This window comes from Melanotaenia boesemani, chromosome 11 (assembly GCF_017639745.1).
Source record: "Melanotaenia boesemani isolate fMelBoe1 chromosome 11, fMelBoe1.pri, whole genome shotgun sequence".
NCBI lineage: Eukaryota > Metazoa > Chordata > Actinopteri > Atheriniformes > Melanotaeniidae > Melanotaenia > Melanotaenia boesemani.
Window position 1 is genome coordinate 7,626,686 of NC_055692.1, and position 21,444 is coordinate 7,648,129.

General features: G+C 36.3%; 1 protein-coding gene across 5 annotated transcripts in view; it reads left to right on the plus strand.

The window, feature by feature from the left end:
- Positions 1-353: 353 nt before the first annotated feature.
- slc23a2 (solute carrier family 23 member 2) overlaps positions 354-21,444 on the plus strand; it is a 40,386-nt gene continuing 19,295 nt past the window's right edge. Inside the window, exons 1-3 of one of the 5 annotated variants that reach the window (XM_042000336.1) lie at positions 354-672; positions 16,670-16,718; positions 19,321-19,538. In XM_042000336.1, coding sequence (XP_041856270.1) covers positions 16,670-16,718; positions 19,321-19,538 — 267 coding nt within the window. In that variant the 5' untranslated portion in view covers positions 354-672. Of the gene's footprint in view, positions 673-16,669; positions 16,719-19,083; positions 19,146-19,320; positions 19,539-21,444 lie in introns of those variants that run through there. The other 4 variants (XM_042000337.1, XM_042000340.1, XM_042000338.1 and 1 more) reach the window with 4 other exon arrangements.

Sequence of the window (21,444 nt, forward strand, 5' to 3'; positions counted from 1 at the left end):
AAAGTCATTACTGTATGTAGGCCAAAAAAGGCAGTGCAAGTAAACAACCATTAGATGGCAGTGTGGTGGAATACATAAGCCAAATACACATTTAAAGGTGGACAGAAAGGCTCGATTTTATTTGTTTAGGATGAAATGTACTCCGTGGTTAAGCAACTGTAACAATGACATCTAAAAAACAGACGGCTTATGCAAGTAAGGTTGTTATAACAGAAACTGCTCCACGCTCTGTCACTGACGTCTTCCCGGGGAGGGAGGCTGACCTGCGTCACCGTGAGGCCGCTTCTGATTGGCTGACCCTCCGTTCCAAGGCGGGGTGAGAGGCTGGTATTTATCGTCACGGGTAATTTGAGCATGCGTGATGGCTATCCCCAACCACCGTGGCTTTATGAAAGCCGATGTCTCTCCATGGGTAGCACGTCAGGCATCTGTTTGAAAACCCATTTGTGGTATAACAAATAGCCGAAGAGAAGGAATCCGTCTTCGAAGAACTGGACTGGCACACGGTGACATCTTTTCACCTCCGGCCGTTGTATGTGAGTTACTTTCCGCCTTTGAAGTGTCTGCCTCCCGCTTCGCTCCTCTTCCAACAACACAACCACGGGGACGAGCCAGCGGACGGAACTCTAGTCAAGAGGGGAAGTGGGCTCCGTCTTCTCTTTTATCGGGCAGGTGAGTCCAAAACGTGCTGTATTTATTTCAGTATGACAGATTTGGCCATACAGGTGGAATTTAGTTTGTCGAGCGTGTAGAAACTGCGTTGAATGCCCTCAGTGCGTCGTCGCATGTGGGAGCTCAGGCTGGCTGGCAGCGGGTAAAACATAAAGATGATAAGGTCTCTGATTAAAGGACTTCGTCTGCCGGCGAGACCGCAGGGCTGCTGATGGTTAAGTGTGACCGTAAAAATCCAAGGCCCAGTTTCTTAAGCTCGTCCTTAAGTCCTTATTTCCCCCTTCTTACCTAAATAAATCATTGTAGAAATGCACTTCATCCAGCAACTATCACTTATCAGTATGTTGTGGAGGCCTAGATGCCTCAAGGTTTACAGATAATGAAGACAATATTGTGACTAGTACACGATAAAAAAAATATATATATGTTGTTGTTTTAATTTCATTAACGAGATGTGAAAGGTCGAACTGTGAAGAAACAACCGCTTCCAGGCAGCACCAACAGGGATGTTAAAGCTTACTTACCCATTAAGATTTATTGGCTTCTAGGATGATGGTGTCCTGGAGACAGGGCTAAGTAGGTATGCTTAGTATATGCGTTTAAATGCGCATCTGGCATTGTAAACACAAATGGCTGAAAAGACATAAAAAAGATCAAATGAGCAGATTATAGTAATGAAATTTGAAATAGCTGCGCATCATTTTAGAGACTTGATGTGGGTCCAGCTGGTGTGAGATCCAACAACTGCCAATGTAACCAGATGTCACTGCATTTCCTGTTTGATCGCTGTAAAACATGTTTAACTTATTCCAAGCATAGAAAATATTTTTAGAGTGAGGCTGGTGCTTTTCAGCTTGTGGTCTTCATAATCAGGGCCATTCAAGCTCACAATAGGACGACGACAGTTTCTGCATTTCTGTCTATTAGTGTCATAAAACCGAGGAACTGGTGTTTGATCTCAGATCAGTTAGACATAGAAGTTCAATAAAGAGATGATGGTTCCTACTGCTGTGTGGTAAACAATTTGTTTAGGCTTTGTTTCAGTTTAAACTTCTGCCTAAATAACCCTTGATTAGTGACATATTTTTACAGCCTATCCACAAGTCTGCCTACCTTCTCCTTTTCAGTGAGAGATTTTATTTTTCAGCACATACACACATACACCTTTGCCTGTAGTTTACACACAGCTTGAGACTGGCAAATTGTGAGACATTGATTTGTTACTGCAAAAGCAAGATTCATGACAGTCTGTCGCCATCAGTGGTTATTTTTAATACTATGAATGATTATTCACAAATACGTGTGCAGCCACTGTTGCCACCATTGAGGCAAGCTGGTTGTTTGAGTTATGGATTTCTATTACAGTTATTATAAGCGTTAATGTCCAACAGCCACTCTTAAGCCAAAGCAAAATATTGGGATAAAGTTTGTTGGCTGAGTGTACTCATGCTTGCAAGAGATATGCATGTACACTTTATCAATCTACATAATGCAGTGTCAAAGCAAACACAGATCTCTTTTATTAAATGGATATTAACAAAATATACAAAACTAAGCCATAGGCCACAGGAATGGAGCCAAACTGAACTGCTGCATAAGAGTGCTGGGATTTTATCTGGTAACTAGAAGCACTCGATGAGTGCAGACCTCCACCAAGCCATTGTAAGTTTTTTTGCCAGTGATGTGCATTATTTTCTAGTTAGAAGCTTGGAAAAATGATCCCTATATTCCCCATAGCAAAGAATCTTTTAAAATATCCTTGGATCCCGGTGGTGATCCAGATCACCCCTTAAATCTAACCACTTGTTCCATTATTATTATGAGATGTTCTGAAAATTTAATCAAAATCAATCCATAACCTTTTGAGCTACGTTGCTAACAGACAAACCAACACTGCCTTGACAGAGGTAACAATAATATCCAGATAGCCCCGTAAATCTGCTGGTGATCACTAGTTTCAGCCTTCTTAATGTAGGCTCCTCACTTGTTTTCATATGGAAGGTACTTTGCAAACTGTTATGGTGCTGTGCAACCCTTACCCTACTAGTTTTGCAGTGGTAGTACAATAGATTTTTTTTAGCTCATTTTACCTAGCAAGTGTTCATTTTTTTTATTTAAAAAATTTTTTATCCATTCCTATTCACTTCTGTTTTAGCCTTTGAGTCGTAACATAACTTGAAGACAGGTGTGCGGTCTTATATGTATTTATTTTTATAGATGGAATTTTAATCCTCAGTTAAAGTCACAATATTTCCCACAGATTTAGATAAATCTTATGTGATCACATGCGTTTAGTTGGATAGTTTCTCCATTCTGGGTTTTTTTTTTTTTTTAATGATTTTTCAGTTTTTGTTTACAAAAAAAAACAGGTCACTGTTTCTTCTTGTGGATGAACTCCAGCTCCACCATCTTGAGCAGAAGCTGGTGACGGATTTTTGCACAAGCAGACTGTGTAGCATCCTTGTTTGGCTCTGCAGCCACAGTGAACATGGTGTAATGGCACATGGACCACTTCTTCACCTGCTGGTTGGAGACACCCTTCAGCTCATTATCAGAGCAAGGACCAGTTTCTGCAGTCCAGGAAAGTGGACTTGGTCTTAAAACAGACTCATTAGGCTTACGCTTGAATAATATTAAAGTATACAGTATCTCACAGAAGTGAGTGCACCTTTGACATTTTTGTAAATATTTTATTATATCTTTTCATGGGAAAACACTATAGAAATGAAAATTTTATATACAGAACACCAAACTATAGAAACTAAACTTTGATATTCTGTAGGTCAAAGTTTAATTTCTATAGTGTTAACCCATGAAAAGATATAATAAAATATTTGCAAAAGTGTAAAGGGTGTACTCACTTCTGTGAGATACTGTATAGCAGTAACTCAGTCACTCTGCAGGTGGAAGGGAATAAGACTAGTTAGCTGTAACTAAACTTTTAAAATGATGCACTTAATCATGCAACTTGTTCACCAACGTGTTGGACAGTACATGGATATAAGGTTGTAAACTAGTGTCTGTATAGAAGATGGAATTCAAAACAAAGATGCCCCAAGTCTGGTAAAACCGTGGACAAAAAGAAGGGCAGGAAATTATTGAGTCAGTCTTGTCAAATGCAAGAAGAAAATTGATTGCAGCTCTTTTACTGGAATGAAATGGGAGAATATGGGAAAGGATTTTTCTTTTTAGGCAGATGATTTTATAAAGTCTGCCATTTGGAAGAAGGAAAAAAAAAAGGTTCCCTCCTGTAAATCAGTTGTGTAGAAATGGGGTAGTTGGATGGACACTCTCAGCTCAATACATAAGAAATGTATAAATTATCAAAGCTAAAAGGAACTTTTATTGTTATAAAACTTTGGTCGTAATTTACGAACTTGTTCTTATCATTATTTACAAAAATAATCAGTTTGTGGTGATTGTGTATAATGTGATGCTTGCATTGCATCTGATTTGAAAGGTAAATAAATGCAAATGCAGCTTCAGGCCTGAAAGAAAGGGAGAAACCTGCATACGCTGCATTGGGAGTTGGTTCCTCCTACATTCCTCCTGTGTCTCCGGCTCTCCTTGTTGTTGGCACATCCAGCTTTTTGCCATTAATTTAGATAAGTTGTATTTTTTTTCCATTGTGCCAAAACTTTAAATATAAAAACTTAAATGGTACTGGTTTGGCTTTACTGAAGTTGTAGTTTATCAGTATTAGAGTCAACTCCACTAGTGAGGTTTGTATACTCATTATAGTTAGACTTTGGCATCTTCTGCAGTGATTGCACAAAAAGAACACAAATAACAAAATGAGCAGAAACGACAAACAGTACAATTAAACAGAAATGCCTTTTTTTTTTTTTTTTTTTTTTTTTTTTTTTTTAAAAAGAGAGCCAAATCAATGTGTGCAAGTACTATAAAGTGATCTCTGTGAATGAAATGATCGCCATGAATTAAGTTTATCTTGTCTCTAATACAGCATCACTGTTCTTATTGCCTCTTAATCTATTACAACTCCTGTTAGCGTCTGACTGGAGGAAGTAGGTCAGAGGCTCACCTCACAGGATGATGGGCCAGGCTGAGGTGAACTGGGCTGCTCATTCTTGGCCCTGTTTGCTGTAGGCAGCATGTGACTAAGATTACACTGTAGTGCTGGGTCATGCCTTCCCACTGTACTTTGTAAAGGTGTGTGTGTGAGACTGTGGTAAACTGAAACCATTTGGCATGTGGCTCTAAATAATTTGTACTAAGGTCTGCACTATCACTTCCGTGTGAATGTAATTGTTTTATATCTGCTTAAAGTTGCAGTGAAGGAAAGGAAATGTAAATTGTTCACTACTGCACATTGTGCTTTCCTGAGTGTAAAGTTTTACATGTGTGGAAGAAATGGATTAAAATGCTGATTTAATGACCAAAGGCGGCATAGCTTGCCATGTGAACCTTACAGAAAAATGGCTTTTCAGCTGTATTAATATGTCTTAAAGTACATTCAGCTGTTTATCTGCATCACAATGTGAGGCATTACTTCTCTGATGTGTCCTTTCTGTTTTTAAAGTCCTCCATAACAAAACGAGAAAAATGCTGTCTGGCTGTGTCATTATACATGGAAAAAATTGACCATTTACTGCACAACATCAGGCCTGTTGTAATGAGATGATGGACAAACTAAGGCTTTGATAGATTGTTTTTTATACGTAAGATTTCTGGAAAAGCAGACGGATACAGCTGAACAATACACACATTGATTTATTGACGAGCAGCTAATTGGACTTTTGTGCAGATGCTGGTGTTTGCATTCTTGAAGGTCTTTTTCAGTCTTTTATCTTTTACATGTGTATAGTTTAAAACGTGGAATTTTATTATAATTATGATATTTATTTAAATTTGATTCTATTTTTTTATTTAGTCATTTTTTTCTTTAGATTTTTTTTTTTTTTTTTTTAATCCTGTTCCTACCATGATTCAGTTAGATTACATAAGCCTGAGTGTGTGTGTGTGATATTTATTATTTGCGTGTGCAAGTTCATGTAAGACTTAAACACCCCAAAGCACATTCTCAGATCTTTATTGTAGGGGTCATCACAGCTCATTCCAAGCTTGTAGGGGTGTAAGGGTGCACCCAAATCACAGTCCAGGACACACCTTGGTTTTAATTGGCTTAATTAATTGGCTAATTTATTTTAAAATGGGAGTCCACAAGGGCAGGAATCAATCCAACATTTCTCACCAACCTCTTTATTTATTTTATATCGATCCTCTCCATCGGCCCTCAGGTCAGGCTCTGCCTCAAACTTGTACAAATATTAATTTAATCCACAGTTTTTCTTTTCTAAGTAAAATATGCTTTAAATGTATGCTTTAAAAGAAAAAGCAACATATGATTAGTTGCAAGGCTATTACGTGTTTCATTAATAAAACAATTGCTTTAATGAGCACACATTTTCAGATAGTCTTTATTCATAGTAAAAAAAAAACCTTTACATGTTTTATTTACAGTATTTGTTATCATTAAAGACAATAGTTGTTGGAAAACATAAATATAAGACAGTCCCTTTTCTATGACTCTTTAAAATAGAAACAATTTGAATTCCTTAGGAAAAAAGGCCTTCATGCTTTCTGTAGTGATTTCGTGGTTCGAGCACAGTTCATCCAGAATGAGTTTTCAGTGAGCGCATGCTTCCAACCACATGTGGAAGAGGACGGGGCTGCAGAGAGAGCACAAGACCGGCAGACTGCTTTCTTTTTATCCACTTCTTTGTCCATTCACACCTTTCACTGGGAAGCCGAAGTGCTCCCAAACAGGAGATTTTAATGATGGAGGACGGTCCTTAAGCTCTGGTTTCTTCTAAAAACTGTAGCTAGCCTCTGGCTAGTGGACCTTATGAAGTAGACCTTATGGCTAGCATTACTGTGAAACCTGCATTCACATTCAGTATAAGCACCTCATCTGAGGGAGTCTTGAGCAAAGATCTGTCCCAGAATGAATCAGCTCTGATGTTTTTGGGTCCTCTGTCCAGGTCCATAAAGACCTGTTATCCTTTGAACTTGGATATGTAAAGTTAAAGGCACCCAGTAAATAAGTCCCAGAAAATAAGTCAAAACTTTTTGACATGGAAGACAAAATATTTGGTCTCAGTTTCAAGATCATTGCATCTTTTGATTGCTCCTCCTCATCAGTAGAAATGTATGAGACGTTGGGCAGACAAAGCAAATATTGCATTGCTGACGTCACATGCCAACAACTCTGTTATCAGGAACGTGATGGTGAAGCTTTTAAGACAAACATAATGAAAAGTTATTAAATGTTCCCAAAGAAGTGCAGCTTAAAGTCCTGTTGATTATTAATGAATAAATGTTCATTTCAAACATGTTAGCATATTACATGGAATTATTACATATTACCTGGAACATTGTTAACCAACACATTCAAAAAGGACTAGGAAGATGCATGATCTTATTTAATCCTACCCCTTATTTATTCCATTTTACAGCAAAAGTCTGCTGTTATATCAATGATAATAGTTACGTAATCTACATAAAGCAAAAACATGTACTTTCTTCTTCCCCGTACCGTGTGAAAACTCTTTGTTTGTTCCGCTTCTTGAACTGACTGATGCTTGTACGTTGCTCAAGCCCCCACTCAGTCCTGTTCCACAACTTCACTCCACATACAGAAACACAAAACGTTTTTAATGTTGTATGAGAACACATGTCATTCCCACTATCTATGTGAAAAATAATTTTGAATATTATTAGAGAGCAGGTTCTGGATTGCTTTATACATAATTTGTGAAAGTTAACCACATCATTAAATTTCAATATTTTTGATTTTAAGAATAGTGGGTTTGTGTGCTGCTCTCTATAACCAGTATTATGAATTATTTTCAGTACTCATTTTTAAGTATAAAAAGTGACTGTAGTGTAGTTTTATAACTGTTTCCCCAAAACCTTTAATATTAAATTAAACATGGTAACACCAGTAAATAATACAGAATGTGGAGAGATTTGTGGTCCAGATCATGTTTTGCTAAAATTCTTTTTGTCACATTGTGTTGTACATTTTTTCATGTGTAATTTTCATCTTTGTGTTATCATCTGTTATTACCCACAAAAACATATTTTCATTAAATCTTTTCAGATGGACATCATTTATCTGTATCCCTACTTGCGTGTTTCACCAGATGAAATTATTTCAGTTTTATTTAAATTCAATAATTTATCATCAAAACTGCATTTTTTTTATTTTTACTCACTAGAAAAAAATATTAGCATCATCTACAAATAACACAAATTTGAATGCTTTTGAGACCTTTAAAATATGAATAAATAACTTTGGACCCAAGACTGAGCCCTGGGAGACGCCACAATCAATGTCCAAGCATGGCCATGTATGTTCTCCCAACTTCACACATTCTTTCTGTCCCTTCTCACCCACTGCAAGACAACCCCCTAATCCCATAACGTTCTTTTTTTTTTTATTAAAATGTCATTAATGTTGGTGTCTAATGCTTTTTTTTAAGATCTACAAATACACAGACTGCATGCTTTATTGATTTATTGCCTTATTAGTTTCCTCAGGTCAGTTATTGCTAGTGATGTTGAGATGTTTGCTCTGAATCCACATTGTGGAAGTAAAGACACTGGTCTGTAATGTGTGAAGTGGCGTTTTTTTTCATCTTTGGCTATTTTTATTTTGTGTGGACGTTTACCAGATTAGAATTGTATATTACAAATTTATGTTAGTGGTTCACAGATCCATTTAATTCACAGTTTCCACAATTTCCATGTCGGTTCCATTACAGTCTTAGGTTTTATTCACAGTGTCTATGATTTCTGTTTCATTAGCTGCTGTGAGGATCACTGAGCTGGGATTCCTCTCTATTGCATCATTCCAATCCTCAGATGGTGATGGATCATGGATTTGCTCTGCCAAGTTCAGTCCCACATTTACAAAAAACTTGTAGAAGCTGTCAACAATATCATTCATATAGTCTTTTTTTTTTAAATAATATCATCCTTAAAATATAGAGGGTAACTTTGATCAATTTTTAATAATGCCATTTAATATATCCCATATTCCTTTAACATTGTTCCTGTTGTTATTTAGTATTTTGATATAGTATTCCTTGCTACATGCCCGTACAATATTGATGAGCTTATTTTTATATTTATTTTCAGCATCTTTTATTTTCTGTTTTATTAATTGTAGTGCGTTTTTATTTTTACAGACATTTTATAAACTCTTTGTGATCCATGATCGGTCTGTATATTTTTGCTTTTTGCTGTTGAAATGAACAATTTATATTACACAATGTTGTGAAAATCCCAAGAAAATTGTTATAAACAATATAATTTGTGTTACATACACGTTCCCAGTTTTGTACATAACATGGCAAGAAAAATGTTGTCCCTCATCTAAAGACTCCTAAAGCCTGTGACCTTTCCTTGGGTTAGTTGGTACTGTTAAAATAAATAAATAAAAGTACCAGAACAGAGCAGTGACCTGCATCATCTCTAAGTTTCATCAAAATTTAATCAGCAGCCTGACAGATGATGAATAGTCTCATAGCAGCATGCTAAAGAGGATTACTAATTGACTAGCTGTGAGGTCCTTCTGTTCCTGTGTCTTCAATAAGGGCTCTAATAATCGTAGTGATAAATGATGTGCATCCACAGTCATGTTACCAGGTGCAGAAATAAAGAGGGAAAACGGCTTGAACATCTAACTTCGCTGTTGGACCCTGAAAGTGTTTGCAGATGTTATGAAAGACAGTTATGATGTGCTTTTACAAAAGTTTTTCCAAGTTCTTGATGGAAAAGAGGTCTTGAAAATAAACCAGTGATCAAATAGGCAGCCAATAGGCTTTAAACAAAAGGCTTAATTTATTTACTAAAATAGAAGTAAAAGAAAAAGTAGGAACTTGAGGTTTTGTTTTTTGTTAATATTATTAATATTAATGATGTAATTATTGAATATTGAAAACTTTTGTTTTCCTCCCCCTTCTATCAACATGTTCCCTGACTGTCCACATGAATCATATTTCCAGTGTCGCTCAGGAAATACAGTCCCTTGGACAAAGGCTAATAGTGCAAAGCAGTGTGACCTCGCAGTGTGTTGTAAACCATCTTCTGTTTCTATCATCTCCTCTCTCTGCCCTCAAGTCTATCTGTGAGCCTCACCCATGGATGGTCTTCATATCGAGCCTTTCCTTATCTGTCCTTGCCTTATTTGCTTTGTCAGCCCTCTCCCTTGTTATACCAAAGTGTGCCTCATGAAGCAGAACATTTCACCATGACACCATTAAACACACATGGTGAGCGAAGACAACTAAAGCTGTTTGGTTTGAATGCCTGGTCCTTAGCTTTTTGGTGAACGCTGTCACATATTTTGAAACGATTTCAGAAATGTTATAAGCCTCTCACTTGCATGGCGCTGTCACTGGCGATAACATGAAATAAAAGCTGTGATGCTAAGATTAAATAAGTTCTGAGAATAACTTCTAATGACCTGATGAAAAACAAATAATTTTGGTCACTACTTCTTTCAAAAGCTGTTTGGTATCATTGTGGTAAATTATAACTAAAACAAAGCATTTGAATACAGATTCAGATGCTGATTACTATGGCAACAGTCAAAGCCTCGAGGCATCCATGTGATTTCTGATTCAAATGTACAGCAGCCAGTCAAGTGACCGATTCGTCAGCAAGCAGAAAATTAGTTTACGAGTATTTTGATAATTAAGTTAGATACAGTGTGTTAACTCTCCAGAGACGGTTTTGTTGTGAATTGAATATTTCTTTTAACAGGTTATATTTCAGGAATAATTAAGACATTTCATCAGTGTTTGTTACTTTTTTCTGACATTACAGACACAAAACCAATAAATCTGGAAATAACCTGTAGTTTAATAACAAAGCTAAGTTGCATTTCATACTATGTATAAGACTATCAGCTTGAATTTGGGATGCAGACTTGTATTACATAGTTTAGTATCTTATCCCTGTAGTTATTCAAGCTGTTAAACATGGCAGAAATGTAACCCAGTTTTATTTTAAGAGAGTCAGTCCACTCTGGTGTAAGTGATGTAATAGATTAAAATCATAACATTTGCTCTGTAGTGACCTACTTTTCATGTAATATGAAAACTTCTCTAAAACTTGCTCTAAAAACTTGTAGTGTGTGCCTTGGCATCTCAGGTCTGATAATTACAACTCTTAAAGGTTGAAATGAAATAAATCTGTCTCTATAGTAACTGTACAAACATGTGCAACCTGGCTGTCGACTGTGTGAGCAGCAGCAGTAGTTTGGCTTATCTGAGCTCGAAGAACTTCAGGCAACAATGGATACCTTCAATTTATATCCCTGCTAGGATTAACGAAGAAAATATCTGAGGCTGTGGGAGGTGGAAAAACCCAAACCGAGTGTACAGTTGCAGTATACCTTGTTTGAGAACAGGCGTGAGAAAGTACTCCTTTTCATGTCTGCTAATGGCATGCTGAGAGCACCTCTGTTCACCCACATGCAACTTTCTTTGCAGCTTTATTAATTAAGAAATGTGCTTGTCCATTACAGCAGCCATGTCCACTTGGTGTATAACTCTTAAAAAAATAAAAAAATAATTTGAACACAGAACAGCCAACTTGTTGAGTAGCACATCTATGCACAGAAGTTGCATTTTCATCTAAACCTTTGCATAATTTAGTGAAACATTTGACAGTGAAATCTTATTTTTTTTCTGTGATTACAGTCTTGCTGAACCTCTCATTCATGTCCCACAAGCCAAATGCCACGAATAACTAATCTGTGGGAAGTTGTAAATCATTGATAAAGTGCAAATCATTTTGTACAGCTATAATCTATTTGTCCTTAATATGGGTTAAAAGTCAGGATCTGGTACCTTAACGCGAGTCCTGAGAAGTAATAAAAAGAGAAGGCACTTCCAACCATGCTGCCAAACCATAAAGGCATAGTAAAGTATTTCCTAAATTAAGTGAAACAGTTTTAACTTTGTTTCTTTTGTGAACCCTGAACTTTTCCAGCAGTCAAGCTGCTTCTGCACATGCAAAGCAGTGAGCTCCTTGGGTTACATGCTTAAGTTACAAAACCAGAACAGCTCACACAGCATTTGCACGTTTTTTGTTTTGCAGTTTTCCAAATGTAGATTTAGGCATGCGGTCTGTCATGCAAGTTGTAGAACGGATGTCTTGTCAAGCCCTACAGCAACATATGTAACTAATAAGCACTTGTCATTGCCTCTGACAGCTGGTGTCACACGACATGCAGGCTCTCCCTGATGTTGGCATTAGTTTAAGGAAGTCAGCAGTTATTTTAACTGAGGCTGTAGACTTTTTTCTAACCTGAAACCTTTATCAGGTGATAAAATAGTTTACTTTGCATTGTATTGTATTTGTGATTTGTAATGCATTAAAGTAGTATTACATTTAAGAGTAGCTGTGCCACACTAAATAATAATAAAGTTTTATTTATTTTCCTATTCCTGGAAAAAAAAAATAGCTACTCAGTCATGGCAAAAACCACAATCATTGTTAATTTTTGTCAATACTAAGTAATTAAATTCAATTACTTTAGGACTTCTAATCATTGTAGAGTTATTGACTGACCATCTTAGCATGTCACTGCCTGCAAAGGAGTGAGTTCAGACTCTGGGAAGACACACTGCTATAAAAAGAAAAAAAAGGCTTGTCCATGATTTAAAAGATTTGAATGTTTGGATGTTGGTGGTTAAAATATTCAAACCAGCTGTGGAAAAACAAATCTAAGCTGAAGGATGAAATGTGTCCTTTTGACTTTGGCTACCTCCAAAGTTTTAAAAGTATTATAATTTTAGCCTCATGTCTTGCTATCATTGTAGCTGCTCTGGTTATAAAAGAAAAAACATGAGCTATAATTTTCATAATCATTCATTACCCAAGTTAGTTTGCTTTTCCCAGCTTTAAAAGTGTGATAGATAACTTTTACAATTAGATTTAAAAGACAGAAAACTGCTTTAATAAAAACTCCTCTTTGTTTGTACTTTCTATTTTGGATTTCCGATTTAAAAAAAAAAAAAAAAAAAAAAAAAGCCCCTGGAAGCTGATTGGTTTTTTTTTTTTTTGTTCCCTTTGGCACAATCAGATATATTTCCAGTCAGATACTGCATGCATGAGTCAGTTTGCCACGTCATTGTCAAGACAGACCCTCCTCATCCGTTCACCTCTGTGACTGACAGGAAGGTGACAAATGTAAACATGACCTTGCTCTTTGCTTCCCTCTTTGGTGAAATAGAAACTCCTCACATGTACTCTGTCAAGTGAGGTGTGGGCTTTGGAAAAGGACAAAACCCGATAAACTGGGTTTACCACACAATCCGACCTGACAGCTGTCAAAACATTTTTATGGATTTCAACAATAATGTTTACATCACCTTTTAGTAGACGATGTTAACATTAAACAAGTGAAGTAGGCGTTGCTAGTTTAGTGGTAGCCTTGAAATGTTTATCATTATGTTAACATAAGCTAAGCTAATGTGTTTCTTTTTGCTTTTTTAAATATATAGTAATGCAAAACGTTTGATACAAGACAGTTTGTGTCTTCAATCATTAGAATTGTCTTTCTTCAAATGTAAATTTACTGTTTGGGGGCAGGCTTTTGCAAAGAAGAGTTTTTCTCATCAGTCTTGATTGTTCGTATTATTGTAACGTAATGGTTTGCAGGAAAGCTCAAAGATGATTTTCAGACTTAGGTACACACTTAAATAAGTGTGACAAACATTTGCTAATTGCCTTCCAGTCAGAGTAATGATTTATACTGGTTTTCTTTTTCATGTGATTTTAATTTAAGTATATTAGCAAAGTCATGAAAATACTTTTCCCCCATATAATTTTAATTATTGAAAAAGATCTGAGATATGCTGAGATATTGTGTTTTTAGTGGAAAAAGCTTGATCAGAAGTGTACATATGTTTCAGTATTTATGAGCACAGATATTCTTAAGGACCTAAATCTATCCTGAGGCAGATTTTCATGCATAACTCTTATCGTGCTAGAGGTGTTAAACATGGCTGTCTAGACTTTGATCTCTAGACTCACATGGAGTGGATGGAGATGCACATTTTCATGATCCCAACAGTTTTAGCACTAGATAAAACCAGTCACAAAGGCATCTGGTTTGTCCTCCACACACCACAGCTCAAGCCTGTACATGATACACAGATCAGGTTACCATGGTTATAGATCCAGGCAGTAAGAGTCTGAGTATTCTGGGATGAGTTAAAATTACCACAGCAGCATCTTTGTTGTTCTTTTCCTCACTCGCTTCCTTTTTTTTTTTTTTCAATTATTTTCTTTTTTCCACATTTCATCAATCCTTTTTCTCACACACACACATTCCTTGCTTTTGTCCTTTATTTATTTATATATATATATATATATATATATATATATATATATATATATATATATATATATATATATATATATATATTTATTTATTATTTTTATATATTTTTATTATTTTATTTCTTTATTTTTTTACATAACACAAAAAGTTATGTTTATTAAATCTGCACATTTCTCCTCTATTACATAATCAGTGTTCATTCTCTCCTCACGCTCCAGTTCCCCATGTCTCCCTTGTTTTCTGCTGGTTTTCTGATGTTTTGTTTGTGTGTATCTGTGTGGACAGACTCCTGGTTAACACCTGCAGACAGAAAACACAGATGAGTCAAACTGAGTGTTTTTGTCTCTTGGGCGACAGAGAAACAGGGCATTTGAGGATTTCATGCTACAGTAGCATGGCTCTTCTGGTGTTGGCACACGCCTCACCAGACCTGAAGTCACCCAGAGGCTGCTGGGATACTTTCTGTCAGACTCCACATCTCACAACTGATGCACATTACTGAGAGAGCCAGAGGCTGAGAAGCACAGAGCTCAATTATTCACTCACTTTTCATTAGCTTCATGCAGAATTTGCCAGATGAAACACAACTGTAAGGGAAAGTTAATTTCAAATCAAAAATGCTTGTTTTTCCTTTGGCCTGTCATACTGTTTATATGTCTAGTGTTGTGTTGTCTATACATGAGATTTGGAGATTTCCTCCTTTGTTTTTATTTGTGTTTGCATTAGATTGCACTCAGCTTGTGGTGCTTAAACCCCAAATTAAAAGAGCATTTTCTCTGTCCAGATATCTTGGCTTACTTATTTAATAACCGGCTCAACCAGGGTCATATTTGGACTATTGCCAACTCTACCATTAACTGTAGTTACATGAGCAGTTGGGTGGAGCTACAATTACACATGCACAGACCAAATTCACTGGAAAAATGTCTATCTGCCACTTAAATAGAAATTTGTGTTAGATGATGGCGTCATAATTTTATTAAGGAGTCTTAAGATACACATACACTTTACTCTTTTTCTAAAAAGATGCACAAATATGGCACTTTGGAGCATGTGCAAAGTATCAAGGCCCATTTTATTCTAGTTGACCTGTACTATGTGCAGGAGTTTATAGATCCACAACTGCATTATCTAAGTGTGTTGGTCTGGCGTGAGAGCTGCAGTTTCAGTTGGGTCAACATGTTCACCTGCATTTTAAAGATCTGATTCTGGTCAGAGTAACTATTTCTTTTCTTTTCTTTTTTTTTTTTGCTAGTGTTGCATAAATGTGCTGATTGTTGTGGGTAGATTTATGCTTCCTCCATCTTTTGTGAATCTTATTTTAGGACTGTTTAAGCCAAGCACCATCTGCCTCCATTATGTTTGATTCAGTTGAGATCTCCAAAACTTGCCATCTCACACTTAAACTATGTAGATAGATAAACAGCATTACTGGCCAGAGGAGGAAATTTTATGTTTGACTTTTGGGAGAACTCTCCTTTAATGGTCAAATAACTGACTAGTCATTATGCAGCATTATTATGGGCCAGTTTTTTGTATTATGACAAGAACCATATTTTTATAGTTCTCACCATTTGGTTTATTTATATAAGTGGTTGCACTTAGTCCAGAGACTATGATCAAAAAGTTTAGTCCATCTACAATACTTCAATAAAATATATAGAATATAATTTAATTCTTGAGTGAGGTCTTAAGGTTTGTGAGTAACAGCTATTTAATCTAACATGCCTGACGGCTGTTTCTAAAACTATGAGCTGAGATTGATCACAAACAAAAGTTGTTAGAAGGCTGATAAATTTTGTACAGTTTAATATGATGTTTTACCTACAGTTGATTTGCAGCCTCTTGTTTTGTTGCTATTCTTAACTAATTCAGTTGTTATCAAGGAGATTTAAAGATACTGGGCAGTTGTAGTTGATTCAGTTCCTGTCAGTGGCCCTCTGGTAGTTTGCTTTTGAATCTGATTAGCCTTAAAAACTGTATGAGAAAATAAATGTTCAAATTTCCCCCATCAAAGAGGATTTCCTTTTTGCTATGTGCCACATTTCTAGATCTTGACTTTAAGGTTTGTTATTGCTACTAAGACAAGTGACCTAAAACTCATGTTGTAAGAAAGCAAAATGAGCAAAATAAGAATAAAAATTTAAAGCTTCCATTAGAGTAAAGCTTTGGTCATTAAAATGTGTCAAAGTTAACTTGATGTTTTTGATTTATTCAGTTAAGCTAAAGCAATTAAGCTGAATCATATTCTTTTAGAGGCTTGGACTTAAGCTGAGTTCTCATCTTTAAGTCTTATTAAAGACTCTGCATGGCACTTGTGACAAGGTGGAGGGATTAATTGTAATACTGGTCCATCGTGCTGCCTCCCTAAAGCAATGTTTCACCTGATAATCTGAGTCATAATCAGCACATTAATCACACTAAAACATTATGTCTGTGATTAAATGACCTGTCAAACTAACTTTTGTCTCACCTCCCTCCTCCTCCTTGATCCCCCCCCTTTGTGTTTCTCCTCTGAGCCTCCTCTCCCCTCTGTCTTCTTCTTCTCTTTGCTCTCATCCTCTCTCCTTTTGCTGCCTTCTCCTTTCCCTCTCTCTTGCTCCTTCCACACAGATGCTCCCAGCCGCCCAGCTTGACAGGAGTGATGGGATGTGTCATCTAGGTATTAACACCTATCCCAACATCTTACACTGCAAGCAGGGATAGAGGCTTGGGAGGGTGCGTAGGGACTAAAAATTTACAATGGTGAAAAAAGGAAAAAATGATAATCTTTTATGCTTGTTGGCAAAAGAGAGAAGTGAACAGAGAGATGGAGGATGCAGCATTCCCCAGCTGAACTTAAACTTGTCTACTTAAGCTACAAGAAAGCTAGCGTGCTTTTTTTCTGTGCAATGTAATAGTTAAAATTACAGTGTTTTTTGGCATAAAACCACTAGGTATATTGTGTAAACAAAGCAAATCAGTATGTTTATCGCATTATCTAATGCTTGTGAGCTATAATAAGCTGTAATTACATCCGTCTTGCTCATAATACCAAATCAATAAGAGTATTATTCATGTTTTTTTTTTCGTTTCGTATTGCTCTGTCAGCCTGTGTATATAATTTAGTCATTTTAGTCAAAGTAACAGTTAAAGGAGGAGCTGCATCTTGTAACTTGTGTTTTCACCCCTGTTTAAAGTCCCACTGCCAGCACTGGGATGGTTGTAATGGTGGTATAGACATACCAGTTCACAAGCCAAGAAGCTCCGTGCTAAAAATTCAAAGCCAAACTGTCTTTTACATCTTGTTTAAAAAGTTGTATTTTCTCCTGTCTATACTGTCTATATGATAAGCCCGCCAAAAAAGAAACTTTTTTATATATACACAAAATATATTTCATCTTTGGGTCTTTTCATTTTAGCCTGTATTTCTGTTGATTATGATAGTTAATCCTATCAAACTCTAGACATCTAATAAATTAAAGGGAAATGGAGTTAGGATATTGCTGTAATAGCAGAACAATGATTGTATCATCAAAGGCAAATGTGGTATTACAACTTGTTTTTAAAAAGAGGAAAAAATAGTCTGTTAAATAATGAAGCAGCTTTTCATTGGATTCACGTTGGAAGCAGGAAACTGGATCCTCTGCATCCTATATATAAATATGACGATAAATCACGGATCGATATTTAGAGGTAGCTCTAAAGGAGTGTTGTAACACTAAGTTGACCCTGAACATTTATATCTTATGCAGTTTTCTTTAGTTTGATGTGGTTTTTGTACTAGATACTATCTGAATAATGATCTTCAATAAGAACATGTTGTATTTTGATACAAACATCTTTACGGTTTTAAGACTAAGTGTAGAATAAAGGGTTTCCTTTGCAGTATGATGTTCATCTGTAGTTTAGAGCTTCATTTATTACTGGTTTGTAGTTTTAAAAAACAAGTTTTTTTTTCAGTGCACACAATGCTGCTTGATTTGATGTGAGTGAGTCAGCTGGTTCAGCTTTATGTCATCAGAACCAAACACAAAATCTATTTTTTGTTTTTGTAATTGAAATGCATGTGTGCAAGCAGGTAAACACAAAGTGGATTACAGTATAATGTAATTATTTCAGCTAGTGTTTAAAGTCCAACTGAAGCTAAATGACTATGATCACTATAATTTTAGTTGACCAGGACCAGAAACATTTGTCCTACCTACAGTTGGGTTTAGAAGGTGGATAATACGTGAGAAACTGAGATCCTTTACTTTTTATTCCAGTCCGTTTAATGTGTGATGTAAATATAACAAAAAGCATGGACCATTTTGTAAGGTATACAAGTGCAAGTCACAACGGTGAGAAGGGGATGGTGCTGACGAACATTGAATTTGACACAACACCAGAAGTTGGAGAAACATTCCCATGCCTGATAGAACAAACTGACATCCCTCTTTCTGTCTCTGCAGCTTTTTCATCATCTCTCAACTCTGACTCTTTTCTTCCTCCCTCTCAGACTCTTTCCCCAACCCTTTGCATAATCTCTCCTCTGTGTCTTCACTTCTTGTCTCTATCAGACATTGACCTGTTGGTAATTAACTTTGAAACTCAGCTCTTTAGCACCAAATAAGCTGTTAATATATTATTATAAAAAGTTTTTTGCTTAAATAATTATTATTTGACTTATTGAGTTATCTGCAGTCATATCTTGATTGATTCTTATAAACTGTCTTGCCCATAATATTTTAGGTAATAATCATGACAATAAAAATGATCCTCACAATGATTGTGTAGCCAAAGCAACAGCTTTGATTGTTTTGATTTTGGCGACTTTTTGTCCAACAGATCCTCAAACAGAAATATTGGTGGAGAAAAAGAGAAAATAAGCAAATTCTCAAAAATGGGATGTTGAGATCTGCTTTCTGCTTGATGTTTCTCTTGGTTTTTCATCTTAAAAATAGCATATGTAGTTACTCAGAAATAGAGATACTTCAGCTCTAGATCAGCTAATCACCTTGTCAAGTTTCCAAACTCTTTAGTTTTTTTTTTTTTCTTTTTTTAAGCTTTTCTCTGTAGAAAACCGAGAACATCTGCTGCTCCAAAAAGAGAATAGAAAGGGCCTGATGTGAGTAAAGAAAAGAGGAAGCAAATCCAGGTGTTTGTACGCCCAAAACCGTTTTTTTTTCTTTCTTTCTTTAGTTAAATTAGTACTAATGAGTACTTGTAAGTGAAGTACAACATGGCAACCCCCTCTAGTGTTCTCAAACCTTTGTCAATCTCTTTATTTGTATTTCTCCAAGCAGGTGAGGCACTCCTGGATGATGTGATTGGACTGAATGATTTACCTGCTGCATACGAATCAGAACAAGAGCCAGGAGTGATTGAAGAGGAGGAGGACATTAAAGACGCAAAGATGGGCGTGGGGAAGAACACCACCTCCAAATCAATGGACAGCAGCAGTGAGGGTGGAAAATACGAAGAGGAGACCAAACATGGCGCAGACTTCTACCCTATTCCGGTACATAGCTCTATTTGCTCCTCCTCTCTTAGACTCTCATTATCGCATGTAGTGCTGATTTTATTCCTTTTACTTTTTTTTTTTTTTTAACTGGAAAGCCTCACACAACAGTCCTCTTCATGGTCTCTTGGTGTCCATTCATCTCCTTTGTCTGTCCCCTTGGCACCAGGCTGCTGCTTCATGTAGGTCAATAGATACGTTACCTGTTGTCAGCCTGGCTGAAATCCTCTCATAATCACACACTGGTGCATTTTTTTTATGAATCCAGTGGTGCGAATGATCTGGTGTATTAGGGATGAAGTAGAGAATAAGCTTGCAGTAGCTCAGCCATTGTAGCAGAACATTTGTAGTGAAAAGGTTGCTGAGCCTGAAAGCACAGCTCTCTGTCTACCAGATGATCTACATTCACCACCAGCTACAGCTGTTGGTGACCAAAAGAAGCTGAGGATAGTGGGGCTCTCTCTTAGAAATATGAGATCATTCAGATGGAGCCTGTAGCAGAATAAATAAAGATTGGCTGGATTTTTTTTCAGGTATGTGATAAAGATGCCACATGAGCAAGTTTCTTTTGAGGGTTTTTGGACGTAACGTTAGAGTCTGTCAACCAGATGCATCTTATGTGGCTAGGGAGCATTGTAAGAGGAGCAGTAAGACCACTGTAGGGACAGAGGCTTGGATGTCTTGTCTTAGGTTGTTGCTTATGGATGGAAAACAGTTGTGAAGCAAATATACATTCATTTATAGTTTTCCAGATCCACATTTTAGGTATAAAATACGTTCTCACACATGAATGTGACAAGAATAATCATTTTTCACAATCAACTGTATTTATTTTTTTTTTAACAATGACTCACTTACATGTGAAAATCGTTGCCCTTAGCAACAAGTCTACTGAGAAACACCCCTTACGTCTACATTTTTAGAAACTTTTGAATGCCTTTCAGTTTGTTAAGATTTATGTTTTTTCAAGTCACAACTTCTGGTTTTGATTCAGAGTCGCCACTCTCAGAAATGTTAGTTTCAACTGATATTACACCTTCGCCAAACAGGTTTCACATGCTAAAAACAAAACTCACAACTAGGGGAATGACATAGTTAAACATTTAGCTCTTTTAAGAATAACTGGTGTTTTAATTAAAACAGAACTAACAAGCCAGTAAACTTGGATTTAATTTGTGTTCTAGTAACACACAGACCACATTAATAGATGTAGAAGGAAATTATCTGTTTTCACTAAAATAGAAAAGAAATCATTCTCAAAGTTCTACCAGTACCTGCTGATTTGTTTTAGAAACTTGGATTGTAAAATTTCTTGCTTTATTTCTTGGAAAATTTTAGTTTTGCTAAAAAAAAACAAACAAAAAAACTGAGGTTTCCCTCCAAAAGTGTTGTGAGACAATGTTTTTATTTTCCTGCTCTACTTTGCAGTGTTTTATCTTGTTAGCTTGGCACGCAGCAGAGTACATTCACATATGAAAAATGTTTTCCACAGCTGTGGAAGTCTTCTGATGATAAAGTCAGACTTGATGGATGTATATACATATATACCCATCTTTTATTTTTTGTTTTTTTATTTTTTTAACCTTTATTTAACCCGGAAAGTCCCATTGAAAATAAAAACCTATTTTCCAAGGGAGTCCTGGCCAAGAGGCAGGAACAAGTATCGATTACAACCAAAGTATCAATTACAATTAAAATGACTTACAAATGAAGAAAAAACAGTTACAAGTTAAAGAGGCTGTCTCAAGTGTTCTCAGTGTGGATATAAAGTCATTCAGTGAAATAAATTCTGTTAATTTCCAGTCCTTTAGCTTCATGTTTCATGTTGAAGGGGCAGAGAAGAAAAAGGCCCTTTTTCCCAGTTCAGTATGGGCAAGTGGTACAGAGAGCAACAAATGATTATTTG